Source organism: Schistocerca cancellata, chromosome 6, assembly GCF_023864275.1.
Source record: "Schistocerca cancellata isolate TAMUIC-IGC-003103 chromosome 6, iqSchCanc2.1, whole genome shotgun sequence".
In the NCBI taxonomy this organism is placed as follows: Eukaryota; Metazoa; Arthropoda; class Insecta; order Orthoptera; family Acrididae; genus Schistocerca; species Schistocerca cancellata.
This window is the reverse complement of record NC_064631.1, coordinates 73367669-73389877: the sequence shown is the minus strand read 5'-3', so window position 1 is coordinate 73389877 and position 22209 is coordinate 73367669. Positions and strand designations below refer to the sequence as shown.

The 22209-nt window shown below is 43.5% G+C and overlaps 1 protein-coding gene across 1 annotated transcript in view; it reads left to right on the top strand.

Moving 5' to 3' along the window:
* LOC126190671 (uncharacterized) overlaps positions 1-13997 on the top strand; it is a 54981-nt gene extending 40984 nt beyond the window's left edge. The window contains exon 2 of the mRNA XM_049931122.1: positions 12067-13997. Within this exon, the coding sequence (XP_049787079.1) occupies positions 12067-12579 (513 nt within the window). The 3' untranslated portion in view covers positions 12580-13997. The remainder of the gene's footprint in view (positions 1-12066) is intronic.
* Positions 13998-22209: the final 8212 nt, after the last annotated feature.

Below are 22209 nucleotides of genomic sequence, written 5' to 3'. Positions count from 1 at the left end.
CAATAAAACCACCACTTTCCATGGGGCGTCGAGTCCCACACATTTCGCGATCTAAAAACGACAATTCGCCGTGCGATGAGCCCTCCTGTGGTGTGATCACGGGGCTGTGGGACGTTGTCATACAGCTGATAAAACTGGATAGGCCCCCTGCAAGACCAGCCAGTTCGGCAACACTGTAGGTACCAGCCGCGCACCTTTGTTCAGCACGTTAAGACTCCCGACACCATTCATCGGAGTAGCGTTCCGCTGCTGCTCTGGCGCCTGGGAGCAGGCAACCCTTTCGACAACCCTCATGCGCTGGAGCAGTCACGAGACACAGCTGAAAAGTGTCGTAATCTGTGGAAGGTACATTTTTAATGTGCTGAACGACGGTGCGTGGCTGGCACCTAAAGTGGTGCCGAACTGGCAGATTTTACAGGGGGTCTATACCGTTTAATTCATGCACATGTTGCACCCCTCCTTGTCACATCACTGGTGGGCATGAAGAAGGAAGGCCTAAAATGCATAAACACCCTCAGGACGGTTTCGATTGGTCCCTGGTGGCTGCACCCTGTCCAACAGAGGAAAAACTGCTGTCGCTTTAGGGGGCAGATCGTGTTCAGACCCACAATAGCCTTAGAGTAGGGTTGAATCATCCATGGGGTGTCAGCTGTGTCAAAAAAGTCGTTCTGTTGTTTATCGCACTGGAAACCATCGTTTCCGACCGCGAAATGTGTGGGAATCAATGACCCAAGAAAAGTGGCGGTTTCATTGACGACCTTAATGCCACCTCCTGACAGCTTTCTGAGTCGATTCTGAGCGGCACTGCGTCTGAAATATTTTCGTCGGTAACCCATTAGGAAAACGCTCGGTGTCACAGTTTTGAGAACCATCGCAGAGGCGTGAAAAGAATGTGTGAAACGTCGATAAGAGTGGGTGCGACCACCTTCTCATCGTGTGACTCGTCCACGACACCGTTCAACGGTATTGTGGTGAATTATGGTGCCAGTGTGACATCATCAACTCACAAGGTGGCCTGTTATTCGCATGTGTCGACACATTTCTGTTTGACCCATCGCCGAGACCAAGTTTGACATCGTTTGCTATATCCCTCCTCTACTTCGAGTTAATCCCTAATAGCCACTTCACTCCCCGTCACATATTACTTCCTATGGGTAAGACCTTTAAATTTAGATCTAATAAACGTGTGTTTCCTTTTAATCTAAGTACTACACAGACATTTCAAATGGCTCTGAGCACTATGGGACTCAACAGCTGAGGTCATCAGTCCCTTAGAACTTGGAACTACTTAAACCTAACTAACCTAAAGACATCACACACACCCATGTCCGAGGCAGGATTCGAACGTGCGACCGTAGCGGTCGAAGTGTGTCACGCTTTTCCACCATTACAGAAGAAGGTTGTAGGCAATTTTGAGCCAGGTTTCAAACTTTCGTGCTGCAGCGGGACATTACCAAGGATCTTCGAAAGATAGGCACTTTTTGGCGCTTTGTATTTTGATTTTTTGGACTCAGCTAAAATAAGTACATGGCAAAAATAAGTACATCATAGCGTATAAATGTTATTGTGGCATTTGCAAGACCTAACATAAATAAAACATATATCATTGATTTACAAGTCGTTGAATGGGAAGCCTCACCTCTCATTCCTCGGAATGCCCCTTCTAATTTGTATCTAACATTGTATTTTGCTGTATCCCTCCTCTAGAACTAAAAACATATTTCCTTATTTGACCCCGACTGGAACTTTCCATGACCTTCAATAATGTATCTTTTAATACGTAATATTTGCCTGCCTTTTCGAATCTTGAATCAAATAGTAGGGTTTCCATTTTAAAAAATCATTTTAACCTCCAAATCACCTTGAAAATCACGGCCATTAGTAGCAATTCGTGGTCATCTTTGCCACCCACAAAGTTTATCTGAAACATTTTGTTGTCTCTTATCTCCATCCTGAGTTATTCCCCATTATGGATTAAAATGGTCCGCCCTGTATATGCATATCTGCTTCTGTGTAGTCTAAGTGCAGTATACGTCTATTGTTCGCCTATTCCCGCAGAAGAAGACTGCGTGTTCTGGGGATTCTTCTTCCCTGCACGTGCATGTAGGAGTCGGTCTCAGACTCACATGGTTTAAGTGCGTGGGATAAGGTCCGTGTCCAGTTAAGAAATGTACCATACCGTCTGGGATCGATTTGTTATTCTCAACAGCTCTCTCTTGTGTCAGGTAGGAAGTCGTGCAGTCTACGTCTCTTACATCCAACTCACCTTGCCACGTATCCAAACGCTAATTTTTCAGGTAACGTGCAGTCTGTGTAGTTATTGCGTGCACCTTTCTATCCTCCCCATCATTAACCACTACGTTGCGGCTCTGTATCTGATCGTGATATCTATGGGGCAACACTGAGCACCACACACAGTGCATACACTGAGGTGGTGCCGAAGGCTCCGGGTAGCCTAAGTAGGACACTGCTCTGTCCTCGTCTGACTGATGCTTTGTTGGTAACGAGAATAAGTCTGTGCGCTTACGTGCTAGCTGCGAAGCTGAGTGATGATTCGAAGAGCGCACACTGGTATGTCCGTAGGACTTGTAGAGGTAGTCTGTACTGCTTTGAATTTAGCCTCACCTGTTGATTTAGTACTTTCTTCTACTTTGTCTGTTGTTAGAGTTATGAGATCGTGGAAATTCAATTTCTCGTCTATCAGTACCTCAAGACAGCGCGTGACATGTGTTAGTTTTATGTTCGTGTCTCCTATTTCAAATAGAGGGCTCCTTTGGAGTGGTACGTTCAGCAATGTGTATGTTGTTTTATTTTCGGCTATCCCGAGTTTGTTGACGTGACACCATTTTGTAACTGTTTTTAGTATTCCACTGGCTTTCTCTCCAAAAGTTGTAGGAGGGGTTTGATTGTTATATTCCAAATGATCTTTGAGGACAATCATTGGTAACTCATTTAATTACTTTCCCTCTGTCCATTTGCCATTCGACTACTCGGTCTTTACAGTAGTCTAGGAAACTGCTGTACAGTGATTGCGATACTCCTAGACTATTGAAACATTGCGGGCCACCAGAGGTTATCGAATGCCCCGTCAGTGTCAATCATTATTGCCATAGCGTATTTCTGCGTTGTGCCATTAACTGTGTGTAGGGCACGATTGACGACAGTATCTATGGACTTGGTGATTCTGAAGCCGAACTGGTGTTGGCTCGAGCCCCTGAGAGCCCTGTGGGTTTGGAAACGATTATACAATAACTTCTCGTAAATATTTGTAGGATGTTTATTAGGCTTATACGAGGTGCATTCAAGTTCTAAGGCCTCCGATTTTTTTTCTCCGGACTGGAAAGAGATAGAGACATGCGCATTGTTTTAAAATGAGGCCGCGTTCATTGTCAGTACGTCCCAGAGATGGCAGCACCGTACGGCAGATGGCATTTTACCGCCAGCGGCGAGAATGAGAACTGTTTTAAATACTTCCTTACTTGAACAGCGTGTAATCATTCGTTTTCTGAATTTGCGTGGTGTGAAACCACTTGAAATTCATCGACAGTTGAAGGAGACATGTGGTGATGGAGTTATGGATGTGTCGAAAGTGCGTTCATGGGTGTGACAGTTTAATGAAGGCAGAACATCGTGTGACAACAAACCGAAACAACCTCGGGCTCGCACAAGCCGGTCTGACGACATGATCGAGAAAGTGGAGAGAATTGTTTTGGGGCATCGCCGAATGACTGTTGAACAGATCGCCTCCAGAGTTGGCATTTCTGTGGGTTCTGTGGACACAATCCTGCATGACGACCTGAAAATGCGAAAAGTGTCATCCAGGTGGGTGCCACGAATGCTGATGGACGACCACATGACTGCGCATGTGGCATGTTGCCAAACAATGTTGACGCGCAACGACAGCATGAATGGGACTTTCTTTTCGTCGGTTGTGACAATGGATGAGACGTGGATGCCACTTTTCAATCCAGAAACAAAGCGCCAGTCAGCTCAATGGAAGCACACAGATTCACCGCCACCAAAAAAATTTCGGTTAACCGCCAGTGCTGAAAAAATGATGATGTCCATGTTCTGGGACAGCGAGGGCGTAATCCTTACCCATTGCGTTCCAAAGGGCACTACGGTAACAGGTGCATCCTACGAAAATGTTTTGAAGAACAAATTCCTTCCTGCACTGCAACAAAAACGTCCGGGAAAGGTTGCACGTGTGCTGTTTCACCAAGACAACGCACCCGCACATCGAGCTAACGTTACGCAACAGTTTCTTCGTGATAACAACTTTGAAGTGATTCCTCATGCGCCCTACTCACCTGAGCTGGCTCCTAGTGACTTTTGGCTTTTTCCAACAATGAAAGACACTCTCCGTGGCCGCACATTCACCAGCCGTGCTGCTATGGCCTCAGCGATTTTCCAGTGGTCAAAACAGACTCCTAAAGAAGCCTTCGCCGCTGCCATGGAATCATGGCGTCAGCGTTGTGAAAAATGTGTACGTCTGCAGGGCGATTACGTCGAGAAGTAACGTCAGTTTCATCGATTTCAGGTGAGTAGTTAACTAGAAAAAAAATCGGAGGCCTTAGAACTTGGATGCACCTCGTACTGTGAAGCGCCAAATAAACTCGTATAGCCATGCGTATTCAAATACGGAGATATGTAAACAGGCAGAATACGGTTCTGCGGTCGGCAACGCCTATGTAAGACAAGTGTCTGCCGCAGTTGTTGGATCGTTTACTGCTGCTACAATGGCAGGTTATCAAGATTTAAGTGAGTTTCAATGTGGTGTTATAGTCGGCGCACGAACGATAGGACATAGCTTCTCTGAGGTAGCGACGAAATGGTGATTTTCCCGTACGACCATTTCACAAGTGTACCGTGAATATCAGGAATCAGGTAAAACATCAAATCTCCGACATCACTGCGACCGGAAATACATCCTGCAAGAACGGGACTAACGACGAATCGTTCAACGTGACAGACGTGCAACACTGGGCCACCATCAGGTGTCAGCTTGCGAACCATTCAACGAAACATCATTGATATGGGCTTTCGTAGCGGAAGGCCCACTTGCATACCCTTGACGACTGCATGACACAAAGCTTTACGCCTCGCCTGGGCCCGTCAGCACAGATATTGGACTGTAGACGGCTGGAAAAATGTTGCCTGGTTGGAGGAGTCTCGTTTCAAATTATATCGAGCGGGTAGACGTGTACGGATATGGACATAACCTCATGACTGCATGGATCCTGCATGTCACTAGGAGACCGTTGAAGCTTGTGGAGGCTCTGTAATGTTGTGGGGCGTGTGCAGTTAGAGTGATATGGAACCCCTGATATATCTAGATACGACTCTGACAGGTGACGCGTACGTTAGCATCGTGTCTGATCACGTGAATCTATTCATATCCTTTGCGCATACCGACGGAGTTGGCGAATTCCAGCAGGATAATGCGACACTCCACACGTTCAGAATTGCTACAGAGTGGCTGTAGGAACACTCTTTTAAATACTTCCGCTGACCACCAGACTCCCCAGACATGAACATTATTGAGCATACTTGGGATAACTTGCAACGTGCTATTCAGAAGAGGTCTCCACCACCTCGTACCCTTACGGATTTATGGACAGCTCTTGCAGGATTCCTGACGTTAGTTCCCTCCAGGATTACTTCAGACATTAGTCGAGTCTATGCCACGTCGTGTTGCGGTACTTCTGCGTGCTCGCGATATTATGCAGGTGTACCTGTTTCTTTTGTTCTTCAGTGTAGAGGTCTCTGGATCTGAAAGTTCCCTGTCTGCTGGTTTCTAAATAATGACTGCTTTGGAGGTTTTCCATGCTGTAGCTACGCTGCCCAACAGTAAAGCCGTCGGCACACGGACCGTGCTGTCGAACGTTAACGTTGAGCGTGCCAAGTTCAACGTGCTGTTGAACGCTCAGGAACGATGCGACTCGTGCATACGGTACGTGGTCCCCAACGTGGTAGACGCGATCGCAACGCACTCCAACGGCAGTTGAGGGATGTTTCTAGTTCGTAAACCACTCTGTTTACTAAACGGGCGCGCGTAAAATTCCCACGTTAGCTCAGTTAAAACGCGCATTTCCTCCATCGTCCGCGAAAAGGAAAGTACCATGTCCAATCAACAAGGACACAGGCTTATAAAAGTTCCATTACAAACAGTGCGGTACAAATCTGGAATACTTCTCCGCATAACATAAACATTATTTCATCATTCCCACATTTTAGTAAAACCCCAAGGTCAGTCTTACTTGATCACTGTTCCTACCCAGTAGCAGAATCATTGTAACATGTGAATTACGAAGCGTAAAAGAAAAAGGAGCAAAATATCTTTATACGAGTAGCACAAACTGACCTGTAGATTAAGCCAATCGAACAAAGTCACCCCTCAAAAAAAGGTGAACTTATATTTACATAGCATCAAATATTATAGTATATACTTATATTAAACTAATAATAAAGTACCAGAACCCAATAAAAACGCGAATGTTTGGAAAAAAATTTGGAAGTGGCAAGACGCAAACCACCGCCCCATCAAAATAATCTGCTGGAGGGAGGGGGGGGGGGGGAGGGGGGGAGGTCAGTGACGCTAGTCGCTACGCTACAGTAATAACACGCTGTAGATGTCTGTTAATAGTATCTTAACACATTCAGAAAACCTTAATCCTAGATATGTTGCTAATTGAAGTTTCGTTATAACAATTTGTACCAAGAACAATGCGTTTCAGAAAACCTTAATCCTAGATATGTTCCCAATTGAAGTTTCGTTATAACAATTTGTACCAAGAACAAAGCGTTTTAGTGTGTCGCTGGCTTCAAATAGGCTACTCACATAATACGTGTTGTGTACATAGTTCCGCGTAGTCAGCGCGTACACAACTTTCCCACTAGAGCGCGCCCCGCTAAGCACAACAGCGCAGGCGCAGTGCTCGTCAGTCTCCGCACAACGAGATGGCGCTGCCATAGAGATGGACCAAATTCTGCTTCTGCCGATTCGCGTATTAATATGTAACGCAGCCAATGAGATTTCTGCTAATGTAGAACCTTTTCTCCTCGCGCGAGGTATTATAGCGAGTGTACAGACCTCCAATTAGTCAGTCTGCATTTGTCTACACCAGTCTGTACCAGTCTGCATTAGTCTGTACCAATCTGTACGAGTTCTACATTTTTCTGCACCAGTCTATAGTCAAGTTTCAGTCTGCGCCTAATAAGATTACCATATTCGTGTACACAGACATGAAGATAAATGTATAGACTCTTTTGTCAAGTATCAGAAATATATGTGAGAATAAGATTAACGTACCATTACCAAAGGAACTTCAGATTGTCAACTGTAAATCGCATCCATAACCAAGTTAAGTAATTTTTATGCTTGTTATTATTTTAATAAATGTGTGTGAAAATTAATCAAGTTCTGTTTACGTTGGTCACCGTCAATCTGCTACTCTAAGCGTGCAAGTGGTATTTCTATCGTCTGACCTAACGGCAGAAGATAAACACGCCACGATAAGACCACGAGACATATTGCTGACACTCGCCTACTTCGTTAGAGCGACAAGTGAAATGATCTTATGGTGTGTGTACTAGAGTGCTGCAACGCTCAGTGTTTTACCGGTCACGGCTCGCCTGTTGACGGGGGGACCGAGCAGCTCGTGTCCGGTCCCATACGACTCGGCTCGGTCACGTACTCGCGCCATGTCTGATGTCCGGATTCCGGGCACGCGGATAACCGAGCATGACCGGTCACCGCTGACATCTCACCTCGCCTAGCCCCGGCTCGCTGCTCTGTACTTTACTGTACAAATCCAACGCCTCTCTCTCTCTCTCTCTTTTAATACAAAAGTAACGTTTCCAAGAACGGGTACGTTACACAGCTAAATTCATAGAGCACTTTCTTTTATAATATTTACTCCCGTCTTCCTAACGTCCGGGAATTTTGTTGTAAATAAAACATTGATCACAAGAGACCAATCTGTGTTAATGTAATGAAATGTAAGCGTCAAATAGTGCACCTGATTATGCGAATCAGTCCACATATCAACTGTCGCAGCACATGTTTTATTAATAACTTCCGCAATAACAGAACGCATTATACTGTTTCGTATCGCATCAGCTTGTTCTCTGACATGTCTGCTTATAGTAGAGGGATGTGGCATGACATCTGCCACGTTAACTTTTCCATAGTGCGCACCTAGACGTATTAATTCTTGGCATAGTTCTCTGAAACCTTCACCGCAAACAGCATTAAAAGGTCTCATATCTTTAGCACACATTGCAACACACTTTGCTGTAATACTATTTTTTATTACTGCCGGTATTACTGAAGGAGCTGTATCTTTGTGAGCTTTCTTGCAACTGTGTTTCTTTCAAAGAGTGGTTCGCGATTGGAAACACAATAATGTGGAGCAGTTTATGCACTATACGTACCCAGTAGACGCACTGTTTTCGTCTACAACCACCAAAACTATGCTCCGTACTTGGCTTTTTAGACCTTCCCGTCTCTTCAACGTGTAAACATTGATTTCAATCTTACATCTTACTGCACTGGTTTCCTCGCACTGCATGATTGCAGAGAGAGAGAGAGAGGGAGAGAGAGAGAGAGAGACACCACAAATGAGAAGCCCGTACTGGCTGCAGTCTCACACGGATAATGACACGTGTAATGTGTTTGAAGTTGCGTGCTACGTATTCGGTCACGGCTTCTATGCTCGGTCACTAGAACTAGTGCGGGCAGCCTATCCAGTTAGGGTGTGCTCGCCCCATCTCGTATTTTGTGCTCGCTTACTCGGTCATGCAGGACTCTAGTGTGTACTGAAGATCTTACAGTACGCACACCACAATACGCAAGTTACAATAATTCTTTTGCCACGAATATGATGTTTCTCATTATTTTATTGGAACGAGTCACACAGTTAACAACAGGTTTTCCAGTGATTCTCAATTTGGTGGTGCTCAGAAACGGCATATATACGTATAAGCTTTAAATGAATGCCAATATGGCGCCTCACAACTCTGTACTGAAGGGAGACGGCGTGCGTGTGACGTATGTGGCGTTGTGCCATCTCATTGGTCAACGCTCAGACGCACGCTCAGAATATATGACATGCCAGATATTGCTCTGCACGTTCGGAAAGACTCCCGAACGTGCTATTCCACGCTATGGCGTCAGAAACTCGGCACGCTCAACGCTCAACGTTCGGATGCCCGGTGGGTGTGCCGAAGGCTTAAGGCAGGGGCGGGCAAACGTTGCGCGCGGCTCATGAGCGCACAGCGCTGCACGTGTGCTGCTCGCGTGCAGTCGTCGAGCGGGGCAGTGGCGACAGCCGGCAGGTTGCGGCAGTGTAGTACCGGGCTAAGCTGCGGACGTTGATTCGAAGCGACCACTACGTAGGGAACGTTGTATTTCAAGATCCGGAAAATGCAGAGTGAATCAAGGGAACGGAGAAGTGGAGATTTGCTGTCTTTTAAAAAGGAATGGGAGAACCTTTTTTTCTCTGTACAAAAACGTGAAAATTCGAAATGTTCAATATGTGGCAGTATTCTCGCTGGTCAGCGGAAGTTTAGTATTGAACGCCATTATAATAAATTTCACAAGGACGAGTACAATTTACTGTCGGTTCTGAGCGGATGGGGAAATTGAGTGAGCTTATGAAGAGCGATCTGACGATACCAGGTGAATCTGATGTAAGTTGCTGTTGTCACGAGAGATCTGCGACTTTCTTTCGTCATATATCTCATCTAATTTTTCAGGACGACAACAATCATAGCCCAGCGGTACGTGCAAGTTATAAGATTGCGCTTAATATAGCGAGAGCTGGGAGACCATTTGCTGAAGGTGAGTTTATAAAGGAGTGCATCAATGAAGCTGCTGATTTACTTTTCCCACTGAATGCAAATCATCTTTCTCGTCATATAAGTGCCATGGCAGGAGACGTTTACCGTCAATTAAGGAGTGCAGTGCAGGAGTTTATTGCATTTTCCATCGCACTTGACGAGTCCATAGATATTTCAGACACCGCGCAATTAGTAATTTATGTCCGCGGCGTGGACACTGCTCTGCACATAACAGAGGATTTTTTAGATATGATATCTTTAAAAAGCACGACCACCGGTGCGGACATCCTAAAAGCTGTTGAAGAAGCTGTCGATTCAGCTGGATTAAACTGGGAACGTTTGGAGTCAGTGACAGCAGACGGAGCACCTGCAATGAAAGTGGAACAAATGGGATTTGTTGGATTACTAAGAAAAAAACTACAACGTACAGAAGAATCATTGTAACACATCCACTGTATTTTGCACCAAGAAGTACTCTGTGCGAAAGCAGCAAAACTGGGGGACGTCATGCAAGTTGTTCTTCGGGCAGTTAATTATTTGAGATCCCACGGGCATACACATAGACAGTTTCACACATATTTAGCCGAAATTGGGGAAGAGTACGGTGACATACCATACCACAGTGAAGGCCACTGGCTTAGCCGCGGTAATGTACTCAAAAGATTTTTTGAGCTGAGAATACCTATAAATCAGTTTTTAAAGGGCAAAGGCGTACGATCCCAAGTTAGAAGACTCAGAGTGGGTTGCCGACCTTGCATTTTTAGTGGACATTACCGGACACATGAATGCATTGAACACAAGTTTGCAAGGAGAAAATCAGCTAATTTGTGAAATCGCTGAGAAGGTGCAAGCTTTCACTAGCAAACTTGAGCTGTGGGAACGACAGCTCTCGTCAGGGAACGCAGTGCATTTCCCTACTCTGTCTACTATGCGAGAACAGAATTGCAAAGAATATGTTTCCGTACTTAGTGCAATAAAAGAGGAACTTCTCAAGCGATTTGGGGATATATCATATTTATCCCAAGCTTTTGAATGGTTCTCGAGACCATTTGCTGTTTCTGTACATGATATTCATCCCTATTTGCAAATGGAATTTGTGGTGTCACCGCCAGACACCACACTTGCTAGGTGGTAGCCTTTAAATCGGCCGCGGTCCGTTAGTATATGTCGGACCCGCGTGTCGCCACTATCAGTGATTGCAGACCGAGCGCCGCCACACGGCAGGTCTAGAGAGACATCCTAGCACTCGTCCCAGTTGTACAGCCGACTTTGATAGCGATGGTTCACTGACAAATTACGCTCCCATTTGCCGAGACGATAGTTAGCATAGCCTTCAGCTACGTCATTTGCTACGACCTAGCAAGGCGCCATTACAAGTTACTATTGATGCTGTAAAACATGTACCGTCAAGAGCGATGTTCACCAATTATGGGTTAAAGTTAAGTATTCCAGCAGCTACGTACGTTTTTGGCTACTATAAATTCCTTGTCCTGTTCCAGACCTCACGCCAGCCTGCGTGAGCTTAAACGCGTGCCTTTCGGCTTCCTTATAGTGGGGCTGTCTTGCCAGTCCACAACAGAATTAATAGATCTACAGTGTAATTCTAGTCTGAGAGACAAGTTCCTTTTGGCAAAACGTGTAATAGACTTTTATCACGACTTTCCACTGCAAGAGTTTCCTCGTCTCCATCGTGAAGCCGCGAAGATAACGTCAATATTTGGCTCGACATACGTTTGTGAGAGATTTTTTTCTGTTATGAAAATTAATAAGTCTCGGTTAAGAAGAGCAAACATCAGTGATGAAAATTTACGTAACTGTTTGCGTTTGTCTGTATGTAGAAATTTTGTTCCAGACATTAAACGTATTGTAAATTTCATCTGTGATAATTAAATAAAACGTACCGTAGGTAATAGGTACTCTTTCAAACCATGATTTCTTTCAAGGACTCCTACTAACCTTATTCCCTTCATTCAATAAAGCAAGCTAGGAAACAAAACGCATTACGGAGGAAGGAGCGGAGAGACGGTATGGTGGGGAGGGGAGAGAAGCGGGTGGCCAACTTGCCCCTGTGTGCACGCAGAATACCTGTTAACTGCACACGAGCAAGTGTACCGCACACGTGCAGGATTCCTGCCCGCCCCCGGCTGAAGCCGCTGTTCAGTAGCGTTGTTAGGAACGGGGTGACGTGCGGTGCGGTGACTGGTGTGTCGGTGTGTCGCGCAGGTGGTGCAGCTGGTGGCGGTGTTGCTGGCGGTGGTGGCGGGCGGGCGCGCGGGCCTGCTGCGCGTGCCGCGCGTCTACAACGCGCTCATCTCGACCAACCAGCGGCTGGCGCCGAGCCGCGCCGACACCGTCTCGCTGCCCGTCGTGGGGCCGGTGGCGCTGCTGCCCGCCGCCGCCATCGTCGCCGAGGAGGCGGCGCCGCCCCCGGCCGCCAAGAACGCCTCGGAGGCGGAGGCGGCGGCCAACCACACTGCGGCCGCGCTCGTGGCGCCGCTCGCCGTCTACAGCCCGTACTACTACTCGGCGTACTCGTACCACTACAACCCGTACCTGGTGCCGCCGCTGCTGCACTACGGCTACAACTACCTGCCGCTGCCGCTGACCGTGCCCGTGCCGCTGGCCGTCGCCCACGCCGCCCCCGCGCCGCCGGCGGCGGACACGCCGGACCAGAAGGGCGGCGGCGACGCCAAGGCCGACGCCGACAAGGAGGCCGTCACCGTGGAGGCCAACTGAGGCCGCCGGGACCCGCCATCCCCGAACCGCCGCTCCACGCTTTCCGACTTGACCTCTCAGAAACTTACCGTCCACCGTCGACCGTAGGAAAAGCGCGTCGGTACCCGAAACCACCAGCAGCCACACCGTCTTGGAGTGTCATCACCTGTCAGGAGAACACTTTGCGATTAGCTACCGTATGGTCAGCAAGGCGTCCACTTCAACGTGTCCCCCTTCCCCCCTGTGTGTGTTAATCGGAAGAAAATTGGGAGAGTTTTGTGAATATACAGATCCCATACTCATTGTAGGTCGATTATTTGCCCAACGAGACACGCCATGGACCAACAAGCTCTGCAGTCGTTCAGACTCTGTACCATAAAAAACTTCCATTAGTGGGCCACACACTCGATTATATTTTATCTGAGACACACAGCATTTTAAAACTCCCTGCTGAAGCTGAGCCTTCCTGCCGATCAAAGTTTCAGTCGACCAAAACATTTCAGATATTTACGTTTTGTGTGCGGCAAAGTGCACTGTGCCTACTGAACATCAGCCTTTCTGCCATGCAAAACTTCCGCCTCAGGGCCAAATATGTTGATACAATCCAGTCTTACGGGAGACTGTCAGTAATCTGCAATTACCGTTAGAAATGCTCTCTGAAATTCAGCATTCGTGCCATGCGATACCTTCGCAAGTGGGCTAAAAACGTTGAGGTGATTACTTCTTACGTGAGATACTCTACTCTGTAATTAGAACGGAAAATCCTTGCTCAAGGTCTGCATTTCGGCAGTCCAAAAGTTCCGTCAGCGGACCAAAAATGCATACATCTTCTGTAAAACACTCCGGAGAAGCGTTCCTGTCTTGCTCAAGGAGGTATACCAAAGTCCGCAGCCAATTATGCCACGACGTAGCCCCTCCAAAACACTATCAAAATTAAAACTGGAGTACAACGATTTAAAAATACATATAGCAGTCACCAACATCTCTCCAGGTTGAAGAAGAACTTGTTAACGACACGACACGACATTAGTCTAAAAAAGCAGTGTTTAATATTGTATCTGTAGACTGATGAAATTCACCATGTGACGTGCCTTTACCACAGGAAAATTATTCAGTGCAAAGTTAAAGACACTAAAGCTGGACTGTATCTGCGAAAAGTGTAGTAAAATCGAGTCTTCACAAGGAAAGTAATTACATCTCAACTGTTTCTGTCCAGAGCATCCAAAAGTTTCTCCTGTCTGGGGTGACTGAAATAAAAAAAAACATCCAACAGAATATTGTCAATTTTTTAAAAATCTGCATCATTGTAACTATGAATTCCGTCTTCAGTGATAAATAAATTTGACTGTAAATACACTGGAATACAGTGGTATGTGTTCTACAATATCCACAATGGATAAGCTTAACAAATAAATTCACTTCTAACGATGTGCAATAAATGCGCAGATTTTATTGCCTGTCATGGCTGGTACAAAATTTTAATCAGTTATGTTTGACATATCCAGTGTTTCTTATACACCGAGGTTATTCGTGGCTGACGATGGAATTTACATGCACATTCATCTGAAGTATTACAGTCACAGTTTTGCCAAATGTAATGGCGAAATCGATTCAGTGCGGATAAGCTTCAACCTGTCGCCGATCCGTAACACATGACACTCCACTGATGACTGGCGAACAGTGGTGAAAAATTAGGAGCGGTACTCACTTGCACAACATCTCTTCTGCTACAAGTGTACGTCGTGTTGCAAAGACAGACTCTGCGCGTATTAAGCGAGTGAGTGTTGAAATCTGTATCCAGGATACTCGCTAACAGCGGGGCAGCAACATGGCACCACTAGTAAAGGGGGCGTGCGTTGCCCAACATTCGAATCGTCGACCTCCGCAAGAGAAGTCCGCCGGTAGGGCCCCGATTGTGGTCTCTGGGTCGCTTCCTGCACCACGATCTCTGCACCATCGCTGCCGGTCCTCTGAGCAATCTACGGAGCCAATGAAGAGAGTCACTGAGCATTTTCTTTCGATTATAACTTTACTTTGATCTCTCTCATGTTCTTTCATATACACGTCTTTCCCACTTTAACTGTTTACAGATATCATGATCTCTCTCTCTCTCTCTCTCTCTCTCTCTCTTTCTCTCTCTCTCTCTCTCTCTCTCTCTCTCTCTCTCTCTCCCTCTCCCTCCCTCCTTCCTCTTCTTCTTTTTCTTTTTGCACTATAGTCTTGCACATAGCACTTTCTCTTCATTTTTCCTTGTTACTTCTTTTTCCTCCAGTATTCCTCCATTGTTTGACATTGGTATTTCTTTTTCTCCACTCGTTAGGCCACTTCCTCCCTGTTTCGCTTCCTGCCTTGGAAAATATTTCCTTTTCCATAACGTCTTCTTCTCCTGTATTGGTTCTTCCAACTCTTTTTTTTTTCTTTTTTTTTTTTGGGGGGGGCTGCTTCAATTCATGTGGTCGGTTGTTGACTTTGTCTTGCCAATGACATTTCAAGTCTTTTGGGTTAGGCTGTTGTCATCCATTCTGTAAATATGTCCAAATAATAGCAGTCTCCACGTCGTCATTACTCTGGCATCTTACCCATGTTCAGATAAACTCCATTTCTTCTCCTTAATTTCCAAATATTCGACGTTTCCTCTGTGTTTTTATTTTTCCCTTTCCTTTTTTGTAGTCGTCAGCTTTCTAATCTTTCCTTTTCTTTTATTTAAGGTAATCAGGTTTTAGGTTAGCTTAATGCTCCTGCTAAATCTTAACGTAATTACTACAACCATCATTCGCTATAATGTGTTTTTCATACTTTCAGTATCTGTCTGCGCCAACTGTCTTTCTCCTGTACTGCATCTTACAGCGCGTAGGTCTAATGTATAGCATTATTATTTTGATTTCTGCGCCTTATCTTACACGAAATATTTTCCCTCTAATAATTGGTAATGTAAATAAATGTACTCGTTGTGCAAATACGGTACAATATTTTTTTTGATTAGTTCTCTCCCTGTCTCTCTATCTCTCTCTCTGTCTCTCTCCTATCTGTCTGTTTCCAAAGCGAGATGTAGGTGTTCTTCTGCGTTACCATCCTTTTGCAAAGTATTTTTTTATATTACAGATAATCAAAAATGTATGTATTTACTTATATGTGAACAGACACAAGCGCACAAATGACAAGGTTTTGGGTAGCGGACTTCATTTCTTTCCGCCTCGTGCGCATCAGAACAGATCTCGCAAGACTGACTGATGATAATTTTTTTAATAAATTTGTGAGTGTGGTTGCTGTTGCAGAAGTCGGAACTATTGCTGTTCTGCTGCGCCGAGGTGGACTCCGCTTTTCTCAAACCCGTGAGTCTCGCTGCCGGAAAACGACGCACCGAGAGGCGGCTTCGTGGCTTGCAAGGCGTGGGTGGGTGTTATCTTGCTGGAGCACCAAGTGCTTGCATGTAACTAGCGTGTATCTCGGAACTCTTTAACCCATTCTTGGATTCATTACTGCTAACGCCAATATTATTTACCATTCAAGAAGGCTTCATAATGTTTCAAATATATGCTGAATAAATACTTCTTTATTCTCTATGTTTTGATAACATTTTTAACATTGTGAGTGAACTTTTTGACAACTTATTGCTATTTTGTAACCTGACGTAGCTATTTTTTCCGTCTTGTTGTTCTTCTTCACTCGTGCTATTTAGAAATACTTCTCATCTTCGTGTCTGTATACAATATCTCTCTCTTTATTCTGCCATCTATATGTATCATTCAAACATTTTGTTCCTGGTAATTGCCCTTGCATATAATTCCTTTCAATTAATGCTAATACTACGTAAATGCCTATTTCTCTTCATACAGCTCTTCTTCGCTTTCCTGTATGTTAACGTCCGATTTATCTTAGATTAATGTGTTGCTTGTAACTAATTACATCATACTTCTTTTTCTATCCCAAATACTTTATTAATTGTTTTTCATTTCTCTGTACTACCTTCTTTTAAGGCCATTCTTTTCTCCTTCTTTTTTATCTCTGTTGAAAAGCTTCTTCTATCTTTATCTTTGTTTAAATACTTCAACTAACATTGATTCTGTTATAAAATTTCAGAATTTTGATGTCCTGCACTAACTCTAACAATTCTAATATTCTTCTCTATCGTATTTCTACTCCGACAATAACTCTTTTTCTACTCATTGAATTTTTTCTCAAGGAACACTATTTCTTTGTTTACATGCTTCAGCACTGGCTGTACTTATTTATCTCGCACTGAATTGCTAACGTTCTCTTAATGGCACCGTATCCTACTGTCTTTAGTCGAATTTTTTCTGCATTACCTGCACTATTTTAAAGAATCGATAGAGCATTGTGACCTATAATATCTTCCGTTGACAGCTGTCCTTTTGCGTAACATAGTGGCCACTCTTATACTACAAGCATTGAACGCTGAATCTGATTAGAATGCACTTTGTGGCTTTAATGTCGTGCTTGAGAATTAACGGTGGTGGGGCACGTTGTGTGTGCCGTAGTCTGCTAGTGTTCGAGGGCCGTGTGGCGCGTGGCTTAGGCGGCCCACCTACTGTGTCTACTTACTGTAGCGGCAGGGACAGCGCCGCCGGCGACCTTTCGCATATAAACGGAGCCGCGCCGCTTGCTGTTTGCACGCCATTGTGGCCGATCTGAAAGCTGCAAGGCCGCCCTCTCGGTACGTTATCTGTTCTCGGAACTTGTGTGTTTTACGCTCGGTCTGAGTTCTCGTTTTGTATGTGTGTTTTTGTTTTGTACACCAGTTGTCTTTTGTATCTTGTTTGTGACTGAGCCGCGCAAATAAATAAGAAACGGCGAACAGATGCAAATGGGAAACAATAAAACAAAATAAAAAGAAAACTTGGAATTCTTTGTGCTAGTTCCCTGACAACCCAAGACCATTCCTTTTCCCACTCAAAGACCACTTCCTGTTTCAAATTCCGTATATGAGCAGTTCAGTTTTAGGAAGCGCATAACACAAAGCTGTCTTCTTGTTTTATTACTAGCTTAGCACCAACTGCTTTGCTCACGTAGAGTGTATGGACCGCACAGATTTTTTTGTTTTTGTTTTCTGTAATCAAATTTTTATGCTGTTCACAGACTGCAACATCTAAACTTGTGGTGCTAATTAAGGCCGTAGAAGCATGGCCTTTTCCAAATGTACTTCTGACCGAAAAGCGGTTCTGGTAGTCGAAGTAAGAGGTCTTCGTTAATATTACCCTTTGAGGTCTAGAAACTTCCATGTCTTAACACTTAATTCGTTATTTCTAAATAAGAACTCAAATACAAATTTTCATAGATTTTGCTTTAAGAATGTTTTAACATAACGAGATATTTTCATAAAAAAATTATCCCCTATTCGCCACCTTAGGGGCGGAATTTGCAAAAAACCAACGAAACATGCATTGTATTGTTTCCAGGCAAGAAGTCAAATACGAATTTTGAGAGATTTAGTTTGAAAAATGATTTTGTAATGAAATATTTTAATAAAAAGTTTCATCCCCTATTTTACCCCCTTAGGGATTGAATTTCCAAAAACCCCGAAACAGTATTTTTTACTTCCACCGGGAATTCACATTCATATTTTCATAGACATTGCTTCAAAAAAGCTTACGTAATGAAATACTTCCATAAAAACTTTCATCCTGTTTGGTACCTAATTTTCCAAAAACACTGAAACACGTATTTTTTTATATCCAGCCAAGAAATCAAATGCCAGATGTTATATAAATCGCTTTAAAATGCTTTGTTCGTGATTTATTTTTTTTTAAAAAAAAGCTTTCACCCACTGTTTCACCCCCATAGAGGTTAAATTCCCAAAAATGCTGAAACACATATTTATTTATTTCTGTTCGAGAAAACAATTTTCGTAGTTCAAGCTTCAAAATTACCTTAATATTGACAATTTTCAGAAAATGTTTCATACCCTAGTTCACGTTCTTAGAGTGAAATTTCGAAACATCCCTTCTTAAACGGTGCCTCTCCAAATTTCAGGCTTCTGTCCTTAGCGGTTTGGGCGGGACAATAGTGAGTTAGTCAGTCAGGATATTTAGACAGAGAGACAGAGAGAGAGAGAGACAGACAGAGAGAGAGAGATTACAACCGGTTTCGATTCTGAATCATCTTCACGGTATAAAAAATCATATCTAAGACAGACGTTGGACGTAACAGACACCTAATTTCTTAGACCTTGAAGATGGTTGCTAACAAAAATGGGTTGTAATATTAAAATAAAAATAGACCGGTCTATGTCATTCTATTTCTAAAATATGTAACAGCCGTTTCCAGTTGCCTGAAAACAATTATTGAGCTAGATCAGTTCCATTAAAGAAAAGCACAAAATTGTGGATGTTCTATGTTCTAAAATACTCCTTCTATTTAGTTTGTTTCGTTTTACTCAGATTGTTAATTTAATTTAAACTGTTATATACGCTGCTCGACTGTTTACACCACACGTATATCTTCTCTTCTGTTGAATGTATTTGTTTGTTCATTTTGCCCTCCTCTTCTTCCGCCTCATTCTCTCTCTCTCTCTCCCTCCTTCCCTCCCTCCCTCCCTTCCTCCCCCCTCCCCCCCCCCTCTCTCTCTCTCTCTCTCTCACACACACACACACACACACACACTAGTGATTCCCGGTATGTCCCACGTACATTCATTTACTGTTTAGCTTCAACATTGTCAATTACTATTTCACTCTCAACGATGACATTTAATGTATGTTTTCTCCTCACTGTCCAAACGTAATACCTTTCCCAAAGTTGTTCGTCAGTACTGTATCGTCGTTGACACCCATAGTCGGCTATAGTCTGATGATGGCCTTGTCACCCGAAAACTGGTTAACGAGATAATACTCCAGAACATCTATAATTTTGAGCTTTTCAAGCTTTTCATCCAGATTAAGAATTTGTTGTACCAGACAGTGACGGAAGGATGAATTAACATGACTACATCAGTCTTTTGCCTCACAGTCCTCCATGAAATGTTTTGTTATACTATTTCTTGAAAAAAATTCACAGGAACCAGCGATTTTTGTAACTTTATTCGCGCCAGATGCGTTATCAATTTGGCTCATCTTCAGTTAGCCTACTGCAATTATATATTCATCATTGTAATGTTTGTTTAGACTCACAAGGAGGGCCATGACGCTGGGATCTCAGATTTACTTCAAACTTTGTGTGCTCTTAGTAGGCCGTTAAAACAATACAATGTGCAAGCGTTAAGGTGCAATACTCTGGCAATCCAGAGAAAACCGCAAGAGAAGCTTTACGCGTTTTCTATGTGGCTTGTGTATCTGTGGGTTGATGCTACAAGTCAGATTCATGGAGGTCAAGTGATTAACATTCGAGCTTCATAAGACGAAAGTGTATGACGTGACGGTTCGACTCCCGCCGGAACGTAATCGTTAATCTATTTTTTTTTCCATCACTGGTCATATTATTTAATTTATGCAACATTTGAAAGATAATATAATAAACAAACGTGCATTTTCATGAAGTTATAATTTATGTTTTTCGTGTCTGTATGACAAATATCATCCTGCAACGTGTGATGACGAGAGCACATCCGACGAGTAATTGTACATCACTCTCGTGTTTGGGACACTGTCACCTATCATATTACTGATTGTGAATAACGTCATTGATATCACTAGTCACTCAGGTTAGACTTGGGTTTTCCAAGCCTGTCTCTTGTCCCTGAAAGCTTAATTATAAATAGCAAATAGTCAAATGGTAAATGATACATGAAATCGACTACAACTTCATGAAAAATCACTTGGCTTTTTTGGTCATTATATTACCTCTCAAATGTCATATAAATTAAATAATGTAACCAGTGATGAAAAAAATATAGATTAAAAAGAAATGGTAGCGGAATTTGAACCGTTGCCTCCTCCACGAACAGCTTGACTACAAGGACTTCTTACGACTGGCACCTATGCACAGATACATCAGTTATATAATAGACGCGGAAACCTTCTCGTGCGATTTTCTCGGAATTGCCACAGTAGTGCACCTTATTACTTCCACAATATGTAGTTTTAATGGCCTACAGAACGTGTACAAAGTCTGAAGTAAATCTGTGATCCCAAAATCGCGGCCTACCTTGTCAGTTTTGACTGACGAGCCAGCCACCTGAAGAATGCTGATCTGCAATAGTGTATCAGTGTGTTTAAAAGTGTGCTTGTAGAACGTAGGTAAATCTGTGACGAAGGGCCACAGGATACAAAAATCAAGTCAGTTGTAGCATTCAAAGTACTGTCGACAAACACAATAATGATGAATACATAATTGTACTAAGCTAGTTGGAAACTGGTGAAAATTCGAAACGTGTTAAGTTATAAAAATAGTGGCTGACTGATTATTTTAAATTGATTTAATTTACAGTCATGGACTTAAACTATCAGCATTGTGGATAAAGCAGTGTTTTTATATGCGCTTCAATCTTTCGAACAATACATTTTCTTAACAATGAAGGAGCACCTTAATTTCCTACAGATTGCAGGACTACAATCAAGTTAGATCGCAATCGTCATTAACTCTCTTGTAGACGTCGCAAAAATCCTATGTTGTATAAAAGCTGAATATTTCAATTCGTAGCGGACACCGGACTGCAGGATACGAAGAAGCAAGTAAAACGTGATACCAGCCAGCTTTATGTGCAACTAAAGAAGGTAATTCTGTTTTATATTCCCACTATTCAATGCACTCCTCAAGTAAATTAAGTTTTTAGATGTTCTTTCTCGTTGAAATGAACCTAGGTAGTGCCTTTGCCAACACACTGCTTCGTAATTTGCTGTTCGTATGCGCCACGACTGCTGCTGTCGAGGGTTGTTATTGATGATCATTGAGCATTAGCTGTAATCCCGAGCTTCGGTATTGTGTGAGTGGGTCACGACAGAGTAACGTAATCCCTTTCCGTATATTGAGTAGTAAGACTAACCGCTATGGTGTAGCAGACAAGGGATAACGTTAAACCGTAACGGTGTACCAGGAGCTACTGGACAACGTTAATAGCTAATACAGCAAAAGTGAAGTAAGCGCAGTATTTTTTTCTTGAGGACATTGCTACACAGGTGTCAAGGGCCGTTTTATTTCTACAACGGAAATGCTTAAGAGGATACAGTGAATGTTTTTAGACATTCCATTGGCCAATCGTGTGAGTAACATGTTTGTAACAACGTTCAAAGGGAAACTCTAAAGATTCTAGTTTTTGGCTACTTATTTGATAAGACAGTGCTATAACAAGTACATTCCAAAAGAGGCTGTTTCCGTTTTCAAGAAGTTAGCGCCGCTGGCTAATAAATCGAAGATCGTGGTTCGATACCTGGTGACTATTTCTCATTTTGTCTGTTGCAAAAATCTGTAACTGTATATACTCATCATTTACAGGCCAGATGAGGAACTGCTTCAATAAAAAAAAGCAGCAAACCTGACACTCAAGCAGTGGCAGGATTTCTTACACCGGGCTGGTAACCACACGACAGTTACTCAGTTACTTACCTGAAAAAGTACCCCTCGGAGCTAAACCACTATTGCAACGTTAAACGACTCAGAAAAAACACAAACATCTAATTTTTAGAGTTGCAAACTTCAGTCGATAAAAACGGAACCCTTATACGCAGTCGATAAAAACGGAACCCTTATACTTTATAG